Source organism: Trachymyrmex cornetzi, unplaced genomic scaffold (genome assembly GCF_001594075.2).
Source record: "Trachymyrmex cornetzi isolate Tcor2-1 unplaced genomic scaffold, Tcor1.1 scaffold121, whole genome shotgun sequence".
NCBI lineage: Eukaryota > Metazoa > Arthropoda > Insecta > Hymenoptera > Formicidae > Trachymyrmex > Trachymyrmex cornetzi.
In genome coordinates, this window is record NW_017295773.1 from 1041443 (window position 1) to 1066461 (window position 25019).

The 25019-nt window shown below is 33.6% G+C and overlaps 2 protein-coding genes across 2 annotated transcripts; both read right to left on the reverse strand.

The window, feature by feature from the left end:
* Positions 1-3095: 3095 nt before the first annotated feature.
* LOC108767299 (putative fatty acyl-CoA reductase CG5065) lies at positions 3096-11022 on the reverse strand. The gene is made up of 11 exons (XM_018517066.1): positions 10984-11022; positions 10435-10597; positions 9746-9885; positions 9560-9682; positions 8335-8475; positions 8033-8178; positions 7839-7948; positions 6009-6204; positions 4542-4823; positions 3265-3522; positions 3096-3186 (listed from the first exon to the last, which is right to left on the reverse strand). Exons 2-11 carry the CDS (start codon positions 10499-10501, stop codon positions 3096-3098), a joined length of 1554 nt encoding a protein of 517 aa, XP_018372568.1. The 5' UTR covers positions 10502-10597; positions 10984-11022.
* Positions 11023-21734: 10712 nt separating this feature from the next.
* On the reverse strand, positions 21735-24313 carry LOC108767803 (beta-1,3-galactosyltransferase 5). The gene is made up of 2 exons (XM_018517866.1): positions 23594-24313; positions 21735-23208 (listed from the first exon to the last, which is right to left on the reverse strand). Exons 1-2 carry the CDS (start codon positions 23724-23726, stop codon positions 22106-22108), a joined length of 1236 nt encoding a protein of 411 aa, XP_018373368.1. The 5' UTR covers positions 23727-24313; the 3' UTR covers positions 21735-22105.
* Between the last annotated feature and the right edge of the window lie 706 nt (positions 24314-25019).

The window sequence follows — 25019 nt, forward strand, 5'->3', positions numbered from 1 at the left end:
AATAGAAGAACGAGAAGAGGGGAGTAGAAAAAGAAGAGATTAGAGATGGGGTTTTAAAGAGAAGGAAAGCCACTTATAATATTTATATAGGGTAGAGAAATCGAGGGATGACGATCTTTTCGTATGAGCTCCGAGCTTTTCAAAAGATAAGACGAGAATGAGATGTTCATGATAACTAGCCCTTCATTTATGGTAGAAATTTTAAGGACTTTAACTCTTAAACATAATGAAAAAAAAAACAAATTATTAAAAGGAACGAACCTTTTTAAACATTAAAGAAAGCATTCTTGTAGAGAACATGTGCAAAATAAAATTAGAAGGAAGAATTTTTTGTAACACTTTGATACGATGAAAATCGTACAAAGTAGCGCTAAAAGTAGCACTAAACATGTGCGAATCTTTGATTATTTAAAATCAGAACAAAATTGAAATAAGAATTTGAGACAAGATCAAGCGGCGGTGTTGGTTGCATAGATAAATTTTAAAGCTCCTTTTGAAAAGAAGGAATCAACGAAGGATAACAAAAAAAAAATACGATATCGAGGGGAAGCTCGAGGCAGAGAGAAATGATAAGAAAAGGGTTGCACGGAAAATGCAGCTAGGATGGAGTAGAAAAGAGCGAACAGGAGAAAAATGAAATGAGCAAGAAAAGGGATATATGTGCTCGTTCGCAGTCGGATTGTGGAAAAGGCCTTCCCTGCATCCCGATCCCGAAAAGGTATACGATAAGGCATATACGACAGATCGTTAGGATGGGAATGGGAGGGGACAAGTGAGGGAAATCAGGACGGAGTGCGCGCGCGAAGTGGCACTAGACCATCGATCGACTATACGCGCGGTGGTAGCCGCCATCGCCGCCGTCGCCGTTGCCGCCGCCGACGCCGACGCCGTCGTCGTCGCTGTCGTCGCAACTGAACATTTTGTAGTGCTTGCAGATTCACTGCAGGCTGTATTCGGCTGCAGGGTTGAGACCTGGCTCTCGCACGGACACTCCGTCCGCATGCGCGTTTAAAAGAAAAACAAGAGCAGAACTGCGGTTATGGAGGAATGGAAAAGCGCATTGGGACAGAAAGGCTAAAGCGAAAAAAGCAAACGAGTCAGTAAAGAGCATCGTGTAAAAAGCAATGTGAGGCATTGCGCATAATGGCAGCAGCATTGGTGATTGAACCAATCAAAAGACGAGCGACCCACTTTGCAGGCGCTCACTTTAAAAAGGAAATTTGATTATAAGAAATGAAAATGCTTGAATTTTGTAAGATTTGGTAGAGTAATTCCTATTCTATATATGAATACTTTGCATTTACATTTGCTCAATAATGATAGTAAACGCAGTCCAGGAGGCTTTCTGTGACAAAAACAGCATGACATACACTAGTAGGTTCTGCGGTCTTCTAGGTCAAGTGGGCCTAATAATACGAATCAAGAACTCACCTTAGTGCACTCGTATATGTATGTCGTTACTAATGACTTCTTGGCAATGCTTAATTTTAAACAAAGGTATAAAGAATACATTTTTTTTAATATGATCCTTTACAGAGAGAGTATTATCAATAAAAATATTTTGATACAATGAGAAATTTAATCGAAAAATTTAAATTTATCGATACGATGTAACGTATTGGCCTATCTAACCGAAACAAGTCGCTATTCTTACCACTTCGCGTGACGCGATATTAAAGAAATACACGCTGCATCGATCGTCTTTTCTTATCCATGTACGAGTGCATTGACGTTACAACAAGTCCGGCACATATGTATATTGATCTTGTGTAAAAAAACTGAAGGCCAACTATATGTTTGCAAGATCGAAAAACATATTCAAGATCACTGATTTTTATTACGCAGATTCTATATAAATTTTGATAAATCTACTTGATTAGATTGAGAATATAGTCATAGCATGAAATGTCGTTTGCGAAAAAATTTTCTGCCGATGTGAATTGTATAATAATATTTGTTATCTGAAGATGAACGACGAAGGAAGAGTCTAGAGTGATCCAGAGAGGTCCAGAAGCAAATTATCCAATTACATTTTATGTGCGACTTTGTAAGAGAAATGCGATTGGATAATTTTCTTTATGCATATGTTTATACGGCTATGCAAGTTTGTGTGAATATACCCTTAGACTTTTTGTTTTAAAAATACAAATTTTCTGCTTTAAAAACATACATTCTCTGCTTTAAAAACATAAATTCTCTGTTTTTAAAATAAATTATTTTTTAATATAATTTTTGTTTTTATATACAGTGGAGAATTTGTGTAATACGCCCGGATCTACAATAGGTTTGTAAGTCTTTAGAAATGGACGAGTTAATTGTACTCCTCGCATTCCACTATAATTGGTCAATTTCTTACGGCTTAAGGCGGGGTCTACAATAGAAGTCGTAGCGATCATAGGGTCTTAAGTGGTAGAAAATTAACTAATATTAGAGAAATAATTGGTTGGTCAATTTTATACGGCTTAGGGTGCCATCACATGCGACGTAATTTGCGTAAGCGTAACTTACGTCAGCCAATCAAATCACTTCAATTAGAATAACGCGTAGTACCTGATGCAATTTGATACGATTTGATTGGTTGACGCAAGTTACGCCGCATGTGACAGCACCCTTACGTTCGATATTGGCAGTGTTTTCGAACATACCCGAAGCGAGTGAATAAATACAATGTGAATAAGTGATGAGAAAATACAAAAATGAAAACTACGTTTTGTCTTTTTTGCGATTTTCTCGAAAACGAAGCAAAAACGAGCAAAAAATCTCTACACGACCTTTTTTCTTAGTTTATCAATTCCCAGCACGCTCCTGATTTGCGATTTCTTCTATTTCAATATATTATATCTTCTATTTTTGTACATGTGTACCCAATATGACTTAAATGCTATAATTTTTTTTTACAATCAAAACTTATTTAAGTAATTGACCATCAGTTTTTATAATTTAAGACTCAACAAAGATTACAAAAAGGTCACAAAACTTAAGTAGGCCATATACGGTGCAATTATTTTATTTAAAAACAGTATTTAAAAATATTACTGAATATCTTATAAAATAAAGTAATGACAAGATAACAAATATCATACTTAAAGTAAATATTATTCGAACATTCCTCTAAACATAGACCAGATGATCCAAAAGATTATAAAGAAAAGTATAGTTTTGATGATTTGGTGCATCCAATAAAATCTAAAATTAAATATTTTATCTATAAATAAAAACGAAAAACTTAAACTGGAAAGATTAACCGAAAATCAGATTTATTACCTTGCATATTTCATACGACTATCTTTCAACATACTGTCATTTTCATTAAGTAGATAGAGCCGCATGCCCTGATAATGATTAATTAAGTATTCTGTCCAATTAAATTCCATCATGTTAAACCTAAATAATTGTTGATCTTTCTCATTAAGATTATCCCACATTGATTGAATATTATCAGTAGAAAAACTCCATTCTGTGTTACAAAAAGGTTCGAGTGCTTTACAAAATTTGTCTACCTTCATATATAACTTCCACATTCTGAAATATATTGAATATTGTTAAAATTGTTCATATTATTGGTATAATTTTATTTGATTTAAATAGAAACTATTATGATACACATACATTAAGGCCCAGTTTTACAACTCATGGTTAACTCTTAACCGCGAAGTTCAACTTATTCATTGTCTCTTCCCAATTCTAGAATTGGAAAGAGATGAGAAAGGGTGGCACCCAGTTGGACACGGCTCAATTGGACACGAGCCACTCACAGCGCTTGAGACTACAAAGCTCCTAAGCACCGGTCGCTGTGATTGGTGGTGTCCAATCGAGCCGTGATCGAATCGGGATCACCCCGATGAGAAATGAGTTGAAACTGGGCCTAAATAGGTATATTCAGTACCATGACCATTCACTAAACGCTCAGTGAGCGGTTGTAGTACTGAATGTACCCATTAAAAGACACAGTATTTATATTTAAGGCCAACTGCACGTAAAAATTTTAATCATAATTGTAAGAGATTTAAAGGAAATATTATAAGCATAACAGGGAAACTATCAAGGCTGTGTGACTCGGTGGCAGGACGAAAATCTACCAATATTTTCTTGTGCAAGAAAAGATTCAGTACCAACTTCACGACGCGAAACAAGTCGGTATTCACAGTTAATTCTTGCATTTAAGACTGTCTTAAGTACAATCTTAAGATGTGGTAAATCAATCCGAAGACTATTAACATCTTAAGACATTATATTAAGGCAGTTTTAAAATAAAAACGGACTATGAATATTGCTCCATGTTTTTTTCGTGTTTCATAGTTGTAGCCCTTGAAACTCATGAACATCCATAGACAGAGAGGGCAGAGATTTAGAGAGGACACCGTCCAACTGCACACACCATGTTATCCCTTCCACCATGGTTATGACATTTCACTCGCATTGCTTCTGCACACAGGACGCAGCAACGCTTGTTCCCGATGCAGTAGCTAATCAATTTATTGCTTTTTACAGTTTTATAGTTACGGTTAGAACTTTTACGTGCAATGGCCTTTGCTTCATACCTTGGGCTACGTCCAATACAGATACTAGCAGCATCCAAAAATAAAGCAGGAAGTAAGTGACCAAACCAAACGCAAAATCTGTATGGTATCTCATGTTTGAAAAAAGTCATTAATGGCAAATATATAGCATTACGCAAGGGATACATTTTATTGATGTCAAGTAGTGCATAAATGTATTCATTCCAAGTAGGTCCATCGATTGGCGGAACGAAATTATAAACTAACACATCCTTGATACGCCTAAAACATAAATCTGTTTTTAAATAAACAATAAGAATCTTACTGACCAGTACATTTGAAAACTCAACAATAAGAAATAGAAGTAATGGCCATAACGGTCAAAGCTAGATCTTTAATGCTTAAATAATTCAATCTGAATTATTATATATACAAAATATATATGTATATACATACACATATATATCATGTTTATATATAGTCATTAATTCGAACTGCGCGTCGAATTGGTTTTTTGAACTTATATAAACGCAATTAAACTACTGTAGTAATATCATGAATTAAATTGACAAACAATTTTAATAATTTGATGCTCAATCAAACACCCTATTAGAAAGATGTTAATGTGCTGAAAAACTGTAAATAAATTTATTGCGGAAAATATTACCTCGACCTGGGAGTCGAACCTGGATTTCTTGTATTTCGTACGAGCGTTCTAAGCCTTTAGTCTACCAAAGCTTTAGTAAAATAAGGAGCTTATAAGGATATTATAACATATTTTGCTTTAATAAAAACTCTATACAGGATATCCCGAAATTCGCGGATTAGAATACCATAGAAAGGAAGTTTTCAAAAAATTAAGTAAAAAGGTTATTTGTGAATTTTTATTTCAAGTAGTAGTTTGTGAGATATAAGGGTTTATATAAGGTTGGTTAAATATAACCAATTACAGACTACGTTTAGACGGTCACTTGTCTATGAATCGCACGTGCGCTAGTATTAGGCTTCATCTACAATAGTCGCACAGTCTGTGTCGCAGGTCGCAAGCTTGTTGTGACAGCCAATCTGAACAATTAATTTTAATATTGACTCATCAGATTGGCTGTCACAACAAGCTTGCAATCTGCGACACAGCTTGTGCGACTATTGTAGATAAAGCCTTAGTGAGCACACAACAATAACGAATATTCAGCGTTTAAACGTCGTCGGTCTAAACGTAGTTCGTAATTGGCTATTTAAACCTTTATTATTTCATAAACTATTTCTTAAAATAAACATTCACAAATAACTTTTTTTATTTAATTTTTTGAAAACTTTCTTACTGTGATATTCGCAAATTTCGAGACAACCTGTATAGTCGAAGTGTATTATATACTATAATATATAATATATAATTGTTTTCTTTGAATTACACATTACACATTCATAACATCCTTATACTCGTTTTCCTTATTCCTCACATTTTCTTGTTTATAGCAACAATAATATGAATCATGAACCTGATCATACCCGTGTTGATTATGGACATCCCACGCACTAGCAATTAAAGCGTTTGCAGTAAAATCAACAGGCACTATATTCGCCATGTAATTGCCATTACAACGTAGAAATCTTACGACACCAAGTGACAAACTCTTTGCGATACCTGTTGACCCATATATATTGTCGATCCATCCGACAAATGGTTCACTAGCGCTAGATATAACTAAAAGGAATCTCAATTATTCCTCTGCGTAGACGCACAAGTATTAAATTTAATTAAACGTACTCGTATGCAAGCACGCACTCCATGGTTGCTTATAGTTATTTTTAAATTATAAACTTTCACATTATACAGGGTGTGTCCTAAATACGCTAAAAGATTTTAAGGGATGATTCCTCACACAAAGAATTTGACCTCAAGGAAAGAAAACCTCAAGACAAAAACTTCATGTCTTGAAACAGCTTAATTTCAAAGGTACATGATGTCAAAATAAAAAAAAGATATTGTTTTTTCTAAAAATTTCGAAAATCATTCGGATTATTTTAATGAAACTTCCCCTACTGAAAAAAATTATGTCACGGCGTTACACGACGAAATCATACAATTAAAACATACAAATCACGTAACGAATTGTTCCAAATCGATATGTGATTTTTTAAAATGACGTAATTTCAAAATCACATATTAGAAATAATTTCACCCATCATAATTTTAAAGAATTGAATGATAAAAATAGAAGAAAAAACAACATATCATCATGTGACTTTTCAAATTACGTAATTTTAAAAAATCACGTACTGATTTGGAACAATCCGTTACATGATTTGTATGTTTTCCCACACAGAAAATGTATCGAAAATACATCTTAGAGATATCTTAAAGATATATTTGGGATATGTAATATCTTTAGGATATCTGTCTGATGTATTTCGGAAATTTTTGCTGTGTGGGTTACACAATTACATGATTTCATCATGCAACTGTGTGACGTGATTTTATTCAGTAGGGTTATATGTATTTAAAGGACGATTGAAGCCGATCATCTTTTGAAGTTATAAATTTTTTTTTATTTAATCAGAAGCATACGATAAAGATCAGAAGATAAAGATAAAGCTGGTACGTTTTTTTTTATGATAAATAGGATATCAGCAGAAAAGCAATGGGAAATTAGCAATGGGAAAAGCAATGAGAAAAAATGTCTTTAATATTTTCGATAAAATAAGTCATTTCTGAGATCAATCTCAAATAAATCATAATAAGATCATAATCAAATAAAATGATTTTGCAGTCTACAAATTTGAATTGATTTTTTTCTCAGAAATGATTTCTATTGAAAATATTTAAGAGACCTTTTTCTGTTCATATATCCCAATTATCATTAAAAAATTTGTAATTAAAAAATATCAGTGGCGTATCAATTTTTTCGTAAAAAAGGATATCCGCTTATCCTTGAGTCCGTCTTTGATTGAATAAAAAAATAATGTATAGCCCGAAAAGGTAATAGGTTCCATACTGTTAAACATACATTTTTTTTAAATAGTCTGAATGATTTTTGAAATTTTTGGAAAAAAAACGAAATTTTTTTCATGTTTGATCATGTATCTTTGAAATTAAGCCGTTGCGGACATTCAGTCATATAAAATTTTCATCTTAAATTTATGTGATCACTTCTTGAAATATTTTAGCGTACTTAAGACACACCCTGTATATGTGCTATATTATGAGTTGCAAACTTATAATTGTGCAAACGGTGAATATAGTTATACTGTATATAACTTAATACAGGAATGGAATTTAGTAAATTCTTCTTCTCTCTCGCTAAAAAATCTATTAGTTTTTATAATTAATTATATTACTTATTGCAGGTCGAAATATTCCAATTGGTAAATCTCCGCATTCGTTTTTAAAGAGTCCTTCTGCAATCGCCTTCGTGAATGTATACGTATTCGGCCATTGTGAGGTGATTCTGTTCAAAAATGATAGGTTGACTTTCTATATTTATATTAATATATTTAACTATACTTTATTATATTCGGAATAGAAGAATTACTTAGGAATTTTCTCCTCGAATACGTTTTCGGGTAAGTTACGTGCGAGCATCATAAGATATTTATGATTAATGGGATACGAATATAACCGTTCCTTGATATGTTTTACATGACAGTTTGAGTATATTGTTGACACATGAATAAATGACTAAAATAAACGTTAAATTTAATTTGTTTTTTTCTTAAAATAAGTAAAAACTTAATGACATATTAATTATATAATATATATATATAAATATGATATGTATTGTATATATTAATTATATATTAATAGTTTTTGCTAATTACTATTGTTAAAGCATACTATTAGATCAATTACTTTCAAATTTGGCATATGCTTTGCAAGTTTTAAAATGGTAGCGGTAGCATCAATGTTTACTATTATAGCAGTTTTGATTTTTTCGTAGAACTTCATATTCGCTGCTATATGAAAAATTATGGATACCTGTAATAATAATCGTTACACATTATTTTAAGTATAATAGAAACGTGGCGACTCGCCACTAGAGGTCCACGGGACTCACTCGGTTCGCGTAAGCATCGCGCCGCGCGAATTCCCTTTAAATAGAATATCATTCTGGATTCATTCCAGGCGTCCAAGGCAAGTCCCACACTACATCGCCTTACTGATGGGTCTAGTAGTGTGGGACCAGGACGAAACGCTGCGGCCGACCATAAAGCTTCGAGTCAGGCCTCCTTAGTGGACATTTCCACATTGGTGGCCCCGACGTGATATGAAAACGCACACGCACACACACTTGCACACGTGCGGCTTCATCACACATTGTCAGACGTTTCCTTTTTTAATTCGAAAACTACAGCGAATATTTCAAATTGGTATACGACTTTTTTTGTTCCCTTTGACCCATTCTACGCCCCCAATGCGGCTCCTACTCTATTTTTGAGACACCCTGTATATAATATGTGTATATACAGGATGGTTCCAAAATATTTGGGACAATTTTTATATGTAGATAGAGCGGACTAAACTGAGTCAAAAAGTCCTTTACAACTTTTCAATTTTTGCAATAATTAACGAGATGTTAATTTCAAAAGATCGCCGAATAAGCACATATTCGGCCGACCATTTCACCAAATGCACGAGTTATTAATTATTAAAAATCACCATATTAGCCCGACTTACCGCCTAATAATGCAAGCGCACAGCGAGATGTAGCACAGTGATCGAGGTTACTAAACAACTTGCTGCGTATACCTAGCTACCTCGATCGCTGAGCGATTACATGGCTGCATTTCGCCGTGCGCTTGCATTTGGTGATAGGCTGCGCTAATACAACGATTTTTAATAATTAATAATTCGTTAACTATTGCAAAAATTCAGAAGTTGTAGAGCACTTTTTGACTCAGTTTAGTTCGCTCTATTTGCATATGAAAATTATTCCAAATATTCTGGGATACCCTGTATATAACATGTTATACTATAATATAGGCTTTTTTAGACTTACAATAATGTTTTACGTTAAAATATAATGTATATAGACGAGAGAATAATGTGTAATTTTAATTACCTTACTTATTAGCATGTTTTTATCACTTTCTGACAATCCCAAATCTTTGATATTGGAATCTCCCATGATTGGTACGATTTTTTTGCGAAAATTAGGTACTTCTTTTTTTACACGGTCATAAAGCTATGAATTATAGATTTATATAACAATAATTCACAAATATATTATGTTTTATTAGATACTGACCGGATTTTCAAGCATTTCATCCAATCGGTTTTCGAGACATTTATCTTTTTGCGAACGTATCATCAGATATATCATAGAAATATCAGGGCAACTTCGTAACAGTTTCTCTATCAACATTTTTCCAAGAAAGCCTGTACCTCCTACCAAACAAAATATAAATAAATTAGAAAAATAATATACATACTAGCGTGATCAAAAGTATCGGGACTGGTCCAATAAAACCAAGGTTGTGCGCGTTACTTCAAAAAAGTAATTAGGCGTTACCGTTACTTGAAAAGTAATAATTCGGTCCTTTTTCGTTACTTTTTTTAATAATTATTAGATTTTAAAGTTACATTAGCTGATAATTAATTTAATATTAAATGTGAAATAAATATTCAAACTTGAAATTCTCTACTAACTATAGTTTGTATATAGAGCAAGCTTTTCTCTATATTAAACTTACCTATCAGTTTTATTAATTCTTTATTTTCTTAATATCGTCATTTTAATGTATTCATTTATATAAGAATTTAGATTAAATAGATAATAGATTAAATATTGTTTTTAAACGTTAATGTTCCATGGTGGAAATAAATCAGTGAAAAATCTTTATCTTTATAAACCCATTTCAGTATAATTCATAATGAAATGAGTATTGATATTTCTTAGTAATAATATTTTACTTTACTATTATACTTGGTAAATACCTGTAATAAAGATTGTCTGCCTGGCGTAAAAACTTTGTATCGGTGTTCTGTGTGCTTCAGTTATCATGTTGTATTTGTAGCGAGGTCCGTGGGATAAAGGTTATGCCGTAATAACGTATAATGTCGTATATTCTGAATTCTTGCGTTTAATATATTCAGATCACTAGTACGTACACGATAACAGGAAATAAAAGAAAAGAACGTTTGTATATAAAAGAATGGTATGATACACTCAAAAGGCAACGGTTTGATTTTAAAAGAAACAGTAGAAAAGAGGTCTTTTTTAAGTTGTCTTTTCGACAAAGCGAAAAGATGTCTAAAAGATGACGAAAAGACGTTTTTAGATTGTCTTTTCAGCAAGACGAAAAGATAACTTAAAAAAGATATTTTTTGTCATCTTTCTATGGTTGTCATTTTCGCAAAGCAAATATTCAACTAAAAGATATCTTTTCGTATTGCCGGAAAGACAACATGAAAAAGATATTTTTCCATTATTTTGGCACTTTTATAGATGACGCAGAGCATAAGTAGACGTGGTTTGGCACACACCATGTAATCCTTCCACTATATGATATTGATGATAAGTGCTACGAACGCGCAGTGATATCAATTACGCGTACGCGTCGTATTGTCTCCAATAGTATTCACTATTTATAGTACATGTATTTATTTGTAGTATATAGTTGTAATATACAGTTAACATAGAGATTAAGAGAAATAAATATCATTTATCGATTTTCTCTCCAACCTGACCAAATGATGTACTTGATTTGACGGCACCGAATTAGACTGAGAATTATGTAAAAGTTTGTTTCATATATATACACGAGATGAATAAACAACGGCAAAAATAATTTTAATGATTTTGACCATGACATATGTATATTGTCAAAAAACATAATACAATGGGCAATTCAGAATACAATGCAATTTCAGCATACATAATGATATCCCAATCCGGTAAAAAATTTTTAATGCATAAATATTTGAGTATCACACAGCGTTAACACAGCGCTAAAAAAGCGCATATAATCGAAATATGTCCATACATGTTTACATATCCCTAGCTCTTTCTTTTGTAAAATTACTTTTTAGTGTAATAGAAATAATAATAGTAATGCGTAATACATATTTATACATATTCATACATGAAACATTTTTTACTGGAAAACAACGTTCCAAAGGTTTTAGCCGTAGCTCATTTTTCATTAACAAGTTATTAACAAAAAACTTGAGAATATAAAAATTCCATATATAATTTACATAATGAATAATTTAAACATAATAAATTTCAAAATATTTACACATGTATCGTAATATTTGACTAGTATGAGCAGGCGACGCAACTATTAATCTCAATCGTTTATAACTATTGATAAATGTTCTTTTTAAAAATATTTCTGAAAGTTTCATGTTTTTTTAGGTAGAATTTAATTCTATAATAAAAAAAAGGGTATTTCCATAAAAGTGCAATTATTCAAATACGAATTAAATTAGTATTCAAATTCGATTTGTTTTGACTATAATTCAGACATGATATATACTTATATATAAATACAGCCGGTTTGAGCAGCTCGTGAAAACTTAATTAACAATTTTAAGTCGACTTTTTTAGTCAACTTAAAATTGATTTGCAAAGTCGACATTTAGACCCAGTTTCACAACTCACGGTTAACTCTCACGGTTAAGAGTTAACAGTCAGTTGTGAAGCTGGGCCTTAGTCGACTATTCTAGGATGGCTTTTTGTCGATTTCGACAAAGTATGTAGTTTTTTGCTATTTCTATTAATAAATTTGTGTTTTAATTCACTCTTTATTATTAGATTGAGTTGTTTCTTTCATTTCAAAATGTTAGGATACAAAAAATAATCTCAATTTCTCAAGTTAAATACCGAAAGTATATACTGATAACACAAAAACATGACGTGTTATAAATCTTTTCTTATTATTTCTGTATTTACTATGTGCAAATTGATTGCAAACATCCTATTTCATGTTGTCAAACAAAAGTTTAACTTTGTTGACTAATATATAAATCAAAAAAGAAGAAAAGAATAAATCTCGATACAGTTTGTCCACGAAAAATAGTCGCACCATAAATTGCTCCTTCAAATTCTTTTGCTTTTTAGATAATAATATATTGTACTCCGATTACATATACACACACTGTTGAGCGCAATTTGTGCTTCATCACGCGTCGACTGATCTGTGTGTATGTGAACACTTATAGAATAATAAAATTATGTGAATTGCCAGCTTGTTACGATATCTGACGATAATGATGTCACATCGCGCGGCTCGCAAATCAACGTTCAGTCCTTTGTACCGGCGACACATATATATTTACGACGACGATGACGATGTGACGGAATGTTTGTAGCTTCTTACGAGCTAACACGATGATTGCGAATTAAATGAATAAATTGCAACTGAATTACACCACTGAGCTAATGCAATATTAATGCCTCAAAGAATTCCTTATATCTTAAGAATTATTATTTGAATCATTGCGGTTCAGTCACGACGTTGAGTATTAATCTTCGCTGTGTGAAACGAAGGTCATTTTGTGTCCAGGCGATTTTAAAAATAAGTCCGCACCGTTTTCCTAAAAGGGAAGGTGACCCATGAAAGCTCGACAGTGGATGTCATTTTCTCGCTGAGAGGATATTCAAAATCGAGTGTGAGGATAAAAGGATTGCGTGAATCTCACAATTTCTGTGACTGTTTTCTTTGAAGAAATATTTGATTCTAAATTCGCTGCAGATATAATCGTTAATGCTTGGATTTAAAGACATTGTATTAACCATTTCCTTTTATTTTAAACTTTTTGCTCGATTTTTCAACTTTGCGAAGTGAATTGGTAATGTTTCATTCGTATCCGAGATAAAAAATACAAAATTCAAAATGATATAGATCAATAATTACCATAAAATTCGGTTTTAAAACATTCTTGACATTACAAATAACCAATAATAAGATTTTTTTATTGGAAGACCGACAAGAATTATACACTAAGTATAAGCGTATTTCAATCTAATTTAACTCGTGATATTATTACAATAGTTTAATTGCGTTAGATAAAGTCCGGAAAAATTTCAGCGCACAATTTGAATAACTACAAAAATATGATATATATGCATGTACATATATAGGATGTAGATAATTCACTGGGAATTATTTAGGCAAAAAAGATCTAGCTTTGACCGTCATAGGCCTGAATACGCTTATACTTAGTGATTACAAATAACACTAAGCTTTCAGTTCATTTTATTTGAAGCTTATCTGCGGTGTTACGCAGTCAGTAACTGTTTGTAACAAAAATCGGAACGAAACATATTTAACAACTATTTCGTTTGAGGTTACTAATAGAATTCTAAAATTCAAAATAGTGAATTCAATATAGCCAATCAAATAAAAAAAATCTGATGATTATCGTGAAATTCGATCCGCTGTATTGGATACATCATTTTGAATTTTAGAATTCTAAAGCCATAATCGAATTCTACAATCGAAAATAGAAATTACAATTTTCCATAAGTTACTTTGTTAGAAAACACCCATCTTCAAAAAATTAAATTAAAAATCAAAGAGTTAAAATAAAGATTTCTGACAATTCTGATAGATGAAATCGTGATAAAAAACATACATACTCGTATTATACCTTCGAATTATGACTGGACCAACTTGATCTTTTACTCCTACAGACGGGATAGGGCAATTTAAATAACGAGATATGTGAGTTAAGAATTTATATTTATATCTCCGAACGACAATATATTGAGCATTTGTCACATTCGAGTGGTACAATATAAATATCGAAATAAAAAATACCATTGTGTTCTGAAACGCCTCGCGACAGAATGACACGAGCGTTAACAATCAGAAAATGCTCAAAAAGACCGCATTTGTTTCTTGAGCTCTCTGTGGGCGATTTTTCTTATATCATACTCGCTACATATATCTACAACATTCGCTGATCATTAAAAGGTGACAACAAAATTATGTGTAAAATTACATCTTGAAACGCATATTCTCAGACTCGCGAGATTATGTGTAAAAATGCGGATACATCTTGCGTCTCCTTTCTCTTCTTGCTTCGCAACTTAAAACATCACGCATGTAATCTTACAATGACAGTACAAATGAAGAAGTAGTCGTGTCACTTCAGAGGACAAAACCGTCGGTCTTGCAAAAAAGGAACGAAGATTTTCAACGTCGGTGAAAATCATAATAAAATATTCTTTCCTCTGATACGAATTATTAAATTCTACGTAATATTATAAAATTCCCCATGGAGTATTTTTAAGGTTATTATTGAAAATGCTTTTAGAACTCTTTCATTAAATTTCGTAATATTTAACCCTAGAACCATAAGCTAACATCAATTAGGCGCTGAAAATTCTCAATATTGATTTCGAGAATATTGACATACGTGTATAAAAAATTAGTTTTCTTAGAAATATATTTCCAGAATATTGATTTTCATTTTATTTGTACACATAGTCTTTATAACAAAATAAATAAAACAAAATATATTTACATAAATAATTTGAAGAATGCAATTTAAATACTTTGTACACATCAAATAAACATAAATTTATCTTTATTAGGTCTTTAAGTATGCTTATCTTTCTAGGATTAAAAATAATTGGAGTGCTTATACGAGATTTTGTTTGGCATATTACATGGAGAAAAATTAATGTTGTATTATCTAATAATTAGCTAATAACAGCATTAGCTATAATAATAGTCTAATTAAAAATAATTTTATTAAGCCAATACATTCAGTTTACTTATTAACAAAACAAATACGTCATGATCTTGTTTCAGTAAAATATTATTTGTTTGTTATAATTATTAACAGAATTATTTTTAATTAGACTGCTATTATTATTGCTTTTTTCTGTGCATAAGGTCAGAAGTTGCAATTAATGCTTATACGGCCGGCGCATTTAATTCGTCTTGCTTTCGTTTCGCAATGCGAATGTTAATTTCATTTACTGTTATATCTTAACAAATACCGAATGTCCTACGCGAATTGCATATATAACGCGAATTTCTTAATGCAACAAAAGTGTGGCAAATTCGAGAGATGGCCATTCGTTTTTATCATTTTTCATACAATGTAAATACAATATCTTTTTTCCCTATAAATAAATCTTCGCAATAAATAAAAATCGTAAAAGGCGTTGCAACAATCGTTGCACTTACGTAAATGGGATTAAATGCGACGATTATATCAAACTGTTGCGACGTTTGCTTCTCGTTATATTAGAAATAGCTACGTAGAAAATAAAAAGATTTTAACTGTAAAGAAGTAAGTCTGAGAAAAACAGACAGACAAATAGAGAGAGAGAGAGAGAGAGAGAGAGAGGGGGGGGGGGGGGGGGGGGGGGGAGAGGGGAGAGGAGCAGAGAGAGAGAAACTCGAGTCAGATGATCAACGTTTCAATTGGTCGTTTTGTGATATGCTGGATAATGAACATATAGCAAAACTTGGGGAAAACCATTACTTCAATGGAAAGAATTGTTTTCATCTTGTTAGTGTTCATTTATTTTTAACTAAGTGTTAATGTCATGGTAATTGAGCATCGATAACAATAGGGTACGACTGTTTTACTTTTCGAGGTATTCAATTTTTTTTCTTGTAAGTATTCAATTGTTTTACAAGTTAAGTTTTATAATTAAATCAAAAATTCTGTATTCCTGGATTAAATCTCTCAGAATAGAAGATACTTGATACATTTTATTGTTCTACTAAAATGTAAATTATATTTTAAAAATTATTAACTTTTTAACTTAATCAATACGGTTAGAGACACTATTAAAATATCTACAATACAGCATTAGAATGTTTTGAATTTTTTTTATTTTTTGATATATTCAAAAAATCAAAAGAAAAATGTTTAATAGATCCCAGACTCCTTTAATAACAAATTACTCATGGATCTACTAACATTTATATGACATAGGTAGATACAAAAAGAAAATCTGTTTATTTCATCCAGAGCATTTTACTAGCTGGCCAATCAAAGGCAAAGGAGGGAGAAGGGGGAGAGAGGGAGAGGGAGAGAAAGAGAGAAGCCGAAGAAAAGAAAAGCGCAAGAGAGAGAAAGCGTTACGCGCGCTTGCTTGCACACGTGTGGTTTATATGTTTACAATACTGCAAATTTGGAATATATAAGTACGTATATTACGGTGCCGGAACTGTAACTAAAGGGATCTTAAGAGGATGCAGGAGCCGCCTATTACTGATAAAACTAGCGTTTTTGACGTTTTTGTTCCTATCCAATTTCTTCGTTTCATAGAATAAAAATTTCTTTTCCACAATTAAAATATATATGCTAATGTATCTGACGTTGGTGTACATTAGCATGTATATTTTGATCACGGAAAAGGAATTTTTATTCCGTGAAATTACTACGAAGAAATTGGACAGGAACAAAAACGCTAGTTTTATCGGTAATACACGTAGTTTCAGCATCCCCTTAACTTGAATTTTGGGTTTGGAGAATATTAAGCTGCGATTTGCTCCGCAGTAATGCAAAACGTTAGCTCGTTCACTTCTCTCCATATAATTTCAGCGAGAACTTGTCTGTAAATCATACAAGGCATTCATTCCGATTCCAAGGAGACGTGTCTTTTCGCGCTTTCTCGAAATGTACATGCATGATGAGCATCCCGTGTTAGTGAAGTCATCTTTTCAGCGTAACACGACGATTTGTGACTCATATGATCGCCTAATAGTCTTCGTTCCGCTAGTTTTTGTGCCACTCGCAAGGCCTATTCAATGTAAAAACATCGTTTGTCTTCTCTCGGCGAATGAATCGGAAGGCACGCATCGATAATATCAGGTATCATCCTCTCTTCTCGTCGGGATCGAAGTCTCTCTCCGAGTTTTTCCTTCGCGTAGAAGAACATGTCTCGCAATCAAAGGATAGTGCAACGTCTCTTTAACCTCGAATATAAATTTAAGATTATGATTTTGTTGTATAGTAAAAGCGTCCTTTTGCCCTGCACTCGATGTGTTAGCGAATCGTGCCAAGGACACAATGCGAGTATTATGCCATGCACCAACGAGCGACAGAGCCTTGACCTGATCTTCAAAGCTCGTTAACTCGTGATGATTCGCGCGTGGTTTTTCTCACCAGGAGAAACCGATGATACAGTATATTGTAATATAGGCTCCTCCTTCGCTTGCTCAACAAAATTGCAATTGACTTTTTCAGAATTATGCGCAAGAAAATGCGCGACAGAAAAATTATGGCGCGATCGAGAAGACGAGTAGAGATGTGTAAATTATTCGAATACAAATTGAATTGAATCGAATTAGGTAAGATTTGATTCGATTCGGATTTTAATTCCTATAATTCAAATTCCAAAATTTTATTCAAAAATTTTGAATTAAAAAATTTTGATTACGAACCACATATATTGAATTTCACACACACACACACACACACACATGCGCCTAGGAGAGAGAGAGAGAGAGAGAGAGAGAGAGAGAGAGAGGGAGGGAGGGAGGGAGGGAGGAAAGTCGCCGATATTGACATAGGTCTCCTAAAGAGACATTCCTTTTTTGAAAATTATTACACTTTAGTAATACTGATAAAAACATAATCTGTTTAGATAATTGAAGAAATAAAAATTTTTAATCCATGGTTTGTTTCTGTACAAAATCAGTTAAAAACAAATTCTGCAAATGCAAAAATAGAATTCTTACGATTCGTATAATTTAAATTGTATAATTTAAATAATAAAAAAAGTGGCTATATTATTAACAATATTATACCATTTTACATGTTTTTGTAGTTTCCTAATCAGTTTTATTTATATTATTTCTTTTTCATTTTTTCATATTTTAAATATAAAATAGGGATGCAGCTTACACCGGCACACCTGTCCGTAAGATCATAAGCTAACTTAATCTTTATAGTCTTGCATTACAGTGTCAAATAGCCCTATCGGAACTAAAGATAAACGTATATATTTATAGGAAAACCTTCACAAAAAGAATCTGTTGCAATACATGTTTGTGTCTTGCAGAACAGCATAAAATATGCGTATAAATCAACAAAAAATGTTTCATAACAAAGTGAAAAAATTCTGAAAAATCTTACATACATTTATTTGTAAGTATTTTCAGATGACTACTCTGAAAGAAAAAAAATAGGATTATATAGCATTACTGCCTACTATGTCAATTTGAAAGCTATTTTGTTAGACGCTCATTTTTACTTATTTTATAAAAATGTTAATTATTGTAAAATTGCAAACAGTATCATAAAATGCTGCTATGTATCTCATAACAGATATTTCTAGTTTAGGTTTATGTTTAAATTTTATTTTTAATTTTTGTTTGTAAAATATTATCTAACAAAATATATGTCGATATCGGTAACCTTCCAATACATACACATATATATACACATATATATACACATACATATATATATATATATACACATACATAATATACTATCTTATATCATCATATTCTCACTGATAAGCAAAACAGTGCGGTCATGTACAAGTAATATTTTATTATTAGATCTACACACAAATTTTGACATGTACCGTGGCCAATTGTAAGTTGAGTATTGTCAAATTGTAAGTTTAAATATATAGATATGAAAAAATATATAATGAAATGTGAATATTGATAGCAAAATAAATTCTATATATTATTTTATTTCAATTACTCTATATGTAATGTATGATATACAAATTGGTACATTAGAGTATTTTAATAATTGATTTATAATTTTTTGCTTAATTGTTTCAATCACTGCCACATTAACAATAAGTAGATATATTTTACTCTCTCTCTCTCTATCAAAAAATATTGAAATATAAAAAAAGCGCCAATATTTTTCACCTCAATAACGTTTTAGACAACATTTGTTAATATTTCTTATGTAAAACTTCGAAAAAATTAATTATAAAAATATTTTTATATAAAACATTTCAAATATATAAAAAACGCAACAAAAAATAAAATATAATAAAAAACTAAAGGAGTGAAATTAAAATGTTATTTGGTGTATATTTAGGCCAATAGTATATCATAAGATATATTTAAGGAAATGAGCTAATTCTATAATAAGCAGCGAATATATTAAAGATAAAATTTGAAAATGGACAAAATCCAACAGTAGCTTATTTAACAAACTTCGTGTACCTGTTTCATGTATAATACATTTCATATAAGAGACTTATTGTTTGTTAATTTCAAAATACTTTTCGTGATTCAATTAGGAAAATTTAATTTATACGTAAAAAGTATATGAATTACTGCTTCAGTTACTATGACAATAACAAAAAATAATCTTTTTCTTATTAGTTTTATATTAAATATATGTCTATACGCGTATATTTACCTTAAAATAAATTTATATCATATAATCAATATTATTTTTCTTAAATCAAAAATTGTTTCCATTATATCTATATGCTCAAATTCAACTTATATGTATGATTATATTAACAAATCAAAATTTTATTCGATTCGATTTTAAAAAATATTGATTTATCTCTACAAATCTCTCTTAAATGCAAATTCGACTTTTTCACAAGATTGTGATATTGTATCCTTTCGAAAAATTAGTATTTCATGAATTTTCGATTTTTCGAAGAATACGAAAGACGTTAGAAAAGCGAAGGAGAAGTATAAAATAGACGATAATAATATAATAATAAAATATAATAATTTTTTAACACGGCGCACTAGGAACACAATACGTAATAAAATATAAAACTACGATTAATTAATGTTGATTTGAGTGGTTTCGATATGGACGGGATAGCGAGATTGCAAATGACGCAACAATTCTCCAACTTTATAAGATTATTAACAAAAGTATTAAAAAAAATATATCCATAAATATTAATCATAAAAAGTAATTAAATAATTATAATAATATAATTATAAAAACTAAATAATCATCCCGTCCAACCAGGAATCTCGGTCGACATAGTCGGCCCTCTCCAGCAGCATTTTTTTTCTCTTTTATATTTCATCGCGCCACGGGGCTCAAAAATCTCTTATAATCATCGCCTCGGACATATGGCACCGAGAGCGGAAGTATAGTACGATACTTCCGCAGGATACGAAAAAAAAAAGAGGCGATAACGAGAAAGTGCTTCGTGAATGCGCTCGAGGGAAGGCACGACCGATGTCGGGCGCACCAGCACCCGCTCGTGTTATCACGCGGCGTATTATCCAGACGATGACTAGATAATATTCGGAAAGGGGGGGGGGAGGGAGGGGAGGTAAAAAGAGGAGGCGAGGATCAAGAGGAACGAAATGGAGGAGGGAAGTCGCTTCGGGGCACTCTCCATTCATTGTGACACATTTATTTCAGGCGGCAGCCGCGCTCTTGATTGGCGCAATAACGCGCGACGCGTAATAATTGATGACGAGGTATCTCGCTACTTCTCTCGCAATACAAATCACGGGGATTATAATTACGTAAATGTACGTATTTTTCCATATGCTTGTGGTTCACAAGTGAGATTGATCTGTACTTTTTCAAGCAAGTTAAAAATTAGAATTGACGGTTGAACACGACAGTAATACGATTAACGAGTATTACCAAATTGTTTGAATGACATTAAAACTTCTAACTACTAATTCATCAGAATATATTCGAATGTTAAATGACATCCCAACGAGATGTTAGAAAGAAAAATCTGACACCGGATTCTCTTTTTAATTAAGAGAAAGTACGTCGTATCCGATACATCCTGTTAGATATCTACTTTGACCTGATTATACCGCGAATCGGATGTCGTCAATGAATATGCGTGTAACCGTACGATGAGACTGTTGATTACACAAAGGAACTCTTTGGGAACTCATTGTGATTGGCAGTCTTCCTAACATCGTAAAAATATTGTCCCTTGTTCCTTCTGTGCACTTTAATGTCAGATGCGATTGTTCGATTTTGTTTGGTGTATCAAATGGGGGATGCCGCCGCCGGTGTAATATAGAAAAATTACGCTCATTTGCTACTAAATGTGCAACGAAAACGCGGACGATCATATTTATAGGAAAACAATTTAGTATCGAGACGTAAAAAAAGAGGCTAGCTAGAGGTCGACAAAGCTATAGAACCATTTATGCCTATCTCATGCGTAGAAGACCCTCTCTCCCTTCTCGAGAAAATAAAATTTCTATACATTACACGAAATATCTTACAAAATTAATTCTACGATAATAAAAATATTTCTTTGGAATTCAGAGAGATGTATAATAAAATAGTAAAAGATATAGATGTATAAAATTGTAAATTCTGTCTTCCAGGTCCGGAGATTCTCCTCCAGGGATAAAAATTATCACTTTCATTCGACCTCTGTAAAGAAAAGCCTAATTTGACGACGTGATCGTGTAAAAATTTAAGCGGCAAAATTCTCTACGCCGTTTTGCGGTACACTATTTCTCAATCTCCATATGTGCCTGCCTCTTACTCGCACTTGAACCGAATGCATATATGTATATGTGTGCGCACGCGGCTATATGTGTACGTGTGTGAGGTCATCAGTGAAACGGTTGGTATCGCGTCAGCCGGTCGGCGTGTAACCGGCACTCGAATTGCATTAAGGCGGTAACGATCGCACTTGGTTCACCAGGGTCAAGCGTAGGACCTTCGTCACTTTCAACCTTGCTGGTTATCACTTACACTTACTCTTACCGTCAAGCAGCTTTTTCCAGAGGTCGAACTGCTCACTGTACTTGACCATGTGTATACTAATGCCGCGTTGGATGTTGCAGGCCGTGTATTGTATCCGTTTATTCAGAAATTCGTTGGCGTGCGAGCGCTTGATGCCGAGCCTGTGCGCGACGATGCCCGTTGTGAATACATCCTCGAGCTTTAGATATGTCTGGTCTAGGGCGGCATCGTACAAACGGCGCACCGTATCGCTCGACAACAGGTATGCCGGACCAGTGGTAAAGTCTGGAAACACAGACTGCTGGAATTGTGCCTGTGACACATAATACTTGCTCTTGCGGTTCCGGATTGGCTTCCACTTTCTAGCCAGTCGACCGAATATCACGTTACGGTCTTTTACGTGTTTATACACGAACGCTAACAGTCGCGGTACATTGATGAACATGTCATCATCGGTTTTTAGCAGATATTTCACCTTAGAACAATAGGTGTCTACCCACTCCAATGTTGAAATGGTTTTGAGAGTGAGATTCGAATAGGAGTCAAGGAAACGACCACGTATCACGTCGTTGTACATGTTTTGTTCCTTACGCAGGATCGTCTCTACTCTTGGATCAAGAGTGGTACCGAGCATGAAGAGCACACTCATATCACTGCGCTGGCCAAAGTGTCCCCAGGTCTGCCGAATCGCAGTCCGCGCCTCTAGATGGGTCGGCGCGGACATCACAATCATCACTAAATCCATGTCCTTGCCGAGATTCGGGCAACGCTCAGGGATCGATACGATGTGTCCAGCCTCGTATATGGCGCGTGCCGAATCGTTGCGAACTACGATTGGCGCCGACTTATTGTTAGTCACATTGGTAACTCTTGCCATCTCAAGCTTCTCGTTCACCTTCTGCTTCGAGTTGATCAACGTGCTCACGGAAGACAACGAGGACAAAGATTGTACGCTGGAGGACGTTGACAACGTAGTGAAAATCAAGGAGCTGTTGCTAGAGTTGTGCGCTACGTATGGGCTTACAGACATGCTGTCTGAGCTAGAGTTTTTAGATTGGCTGAGATTCGTGTGAACATGAAGGCCATCTTGGTATGCAGAATAATCTGAAATTCATTAATTCTGGATAACGATTAACTGATAAAAAAAATGTGCCAAAATGTTGAAAAACATCGATCATTGTTTTTGCTTTATAAAATGTTAAAAAAATATTGATCATTGATTTAAACAAAATTTGTAAACAGAGCGTCTTTATTTTATAAAAGACAAGAGGCAATATAAGATAACTATTATAACTTGAATTTGTAAGTAAATTAATCAACAAAGAAACACGAGCACGAATAGTATTTGTTGCTTCTTAATTTAGCTTTGTTTCTTTGAAAGAGAGATCACCAAATTTATTATTTCTTTAAAACCGAAACAGCACCTTTAATAATCTCTTCAAGGTAAAAAAGAGCCATGTAAGAATTTTATAAATATAATAATGCTTACTGGTGTTTCGTGGTAAGCTGTACTGGCGAACATCATACATGGTGGTACGGTAATATGCGTAGAAGGTCAGGCCGATCAGTGCGAGGATGAGGGTCTGTAGAAAACGACTCCTGAGATGCAGATAGTGGAACATGACGAATACTTGCTCTGGTCACTCTTCTCTCTCTTTTTCTCTTCTTTTTTTTTCACGATGTGAAATCACCTGCAAAGACTATACCATCGTGTTGTACCCCAAACGACCTGAGGGCCGTCGTTACTTCCTCATAGACTCCATCACAGATCGGAGCACCACTACGTGCCACCGTACGACCGATTATTCCCATACTGCGCGCTAAGCCCCACTCGCCATCCGTTTCACTTTCCGTCTGTTGTCCGCCTGTTCCCTCACCCAAGACGGAGGGGACAGAGAAGGACTGCAGTCGACTCTAGCAGCTAGCCCGCCAATCCGTTACGCATCGTTTCCACGAGGACAAGCTCGTCCAGGCTACTTTAGCATGTCACATCACACAAGGTATACGCTCTTACGCACTTCAACGTCGTCAACGTCGTCAACGACTGTGTTGGACAATGCTGAGAAGAGCTGGAGAGCAGTGATGTACATTGGAGTCCGAGCACTCTAAGCACTCCGCTTTCGGCTAAACTCGGCTCAGCACGACTTGGACTGAGCGCGACAGCAAGATACGTCCGTTCTTCTCACATTCAGCAACTTTCGGCCGCATCGAGCGCCGTTCCAAAATTACTGTAGTACTGCCAGCACTACTGTAATATCCGTCGTATTTTTCGGACAATTTCGGAACGACATTGCAGTAGACTGACTGGCAGTAAATGTAAACAGACACCATTAAATTGACAAATGCATTAAATTGTCACTAAATTTTGAACAAAAGCAACAGCGATAGTTCTTCCAAAGATGAATTAATTATGGGATCACCAATTCAAGGAGTTCGACCTCGTGTTAAAATCAAATTATATGGACACAGTTAATGAATATTCAGATGTGGAGCTTAAGGTTGGTACACAGTCGATTCAAGATCGTCTTAAGTTCTGTCTTGAGGTGTCACGAACCAATCAAAGGTTCAGGCGCATTAACGTCTTAAGATATTACTTAGGATATATCTACACAAACTTGCATAGCTGTATCAAAGAGTAAAGAGAAACAGGAGGGAATGTTTGGTTCTAAGCAAGCGGACGGAAGTGACCATATATACCAATATATAGTATATACTAGCATAAAAAGTGGACGCTTAAGATGGCTGCCATGACGTACATTTGTCCGCGGATTTAGCTACTCCCACTATTAATGCATTCCCTCCTGTTTCTCTTTACTCTTTGAGTATACATTAGTATACATACGATAAAGTATAACCTCCAAAATATAAAATTCTTATTACTGATAATACTAACCGATGAAAGGTTATCCCATAAT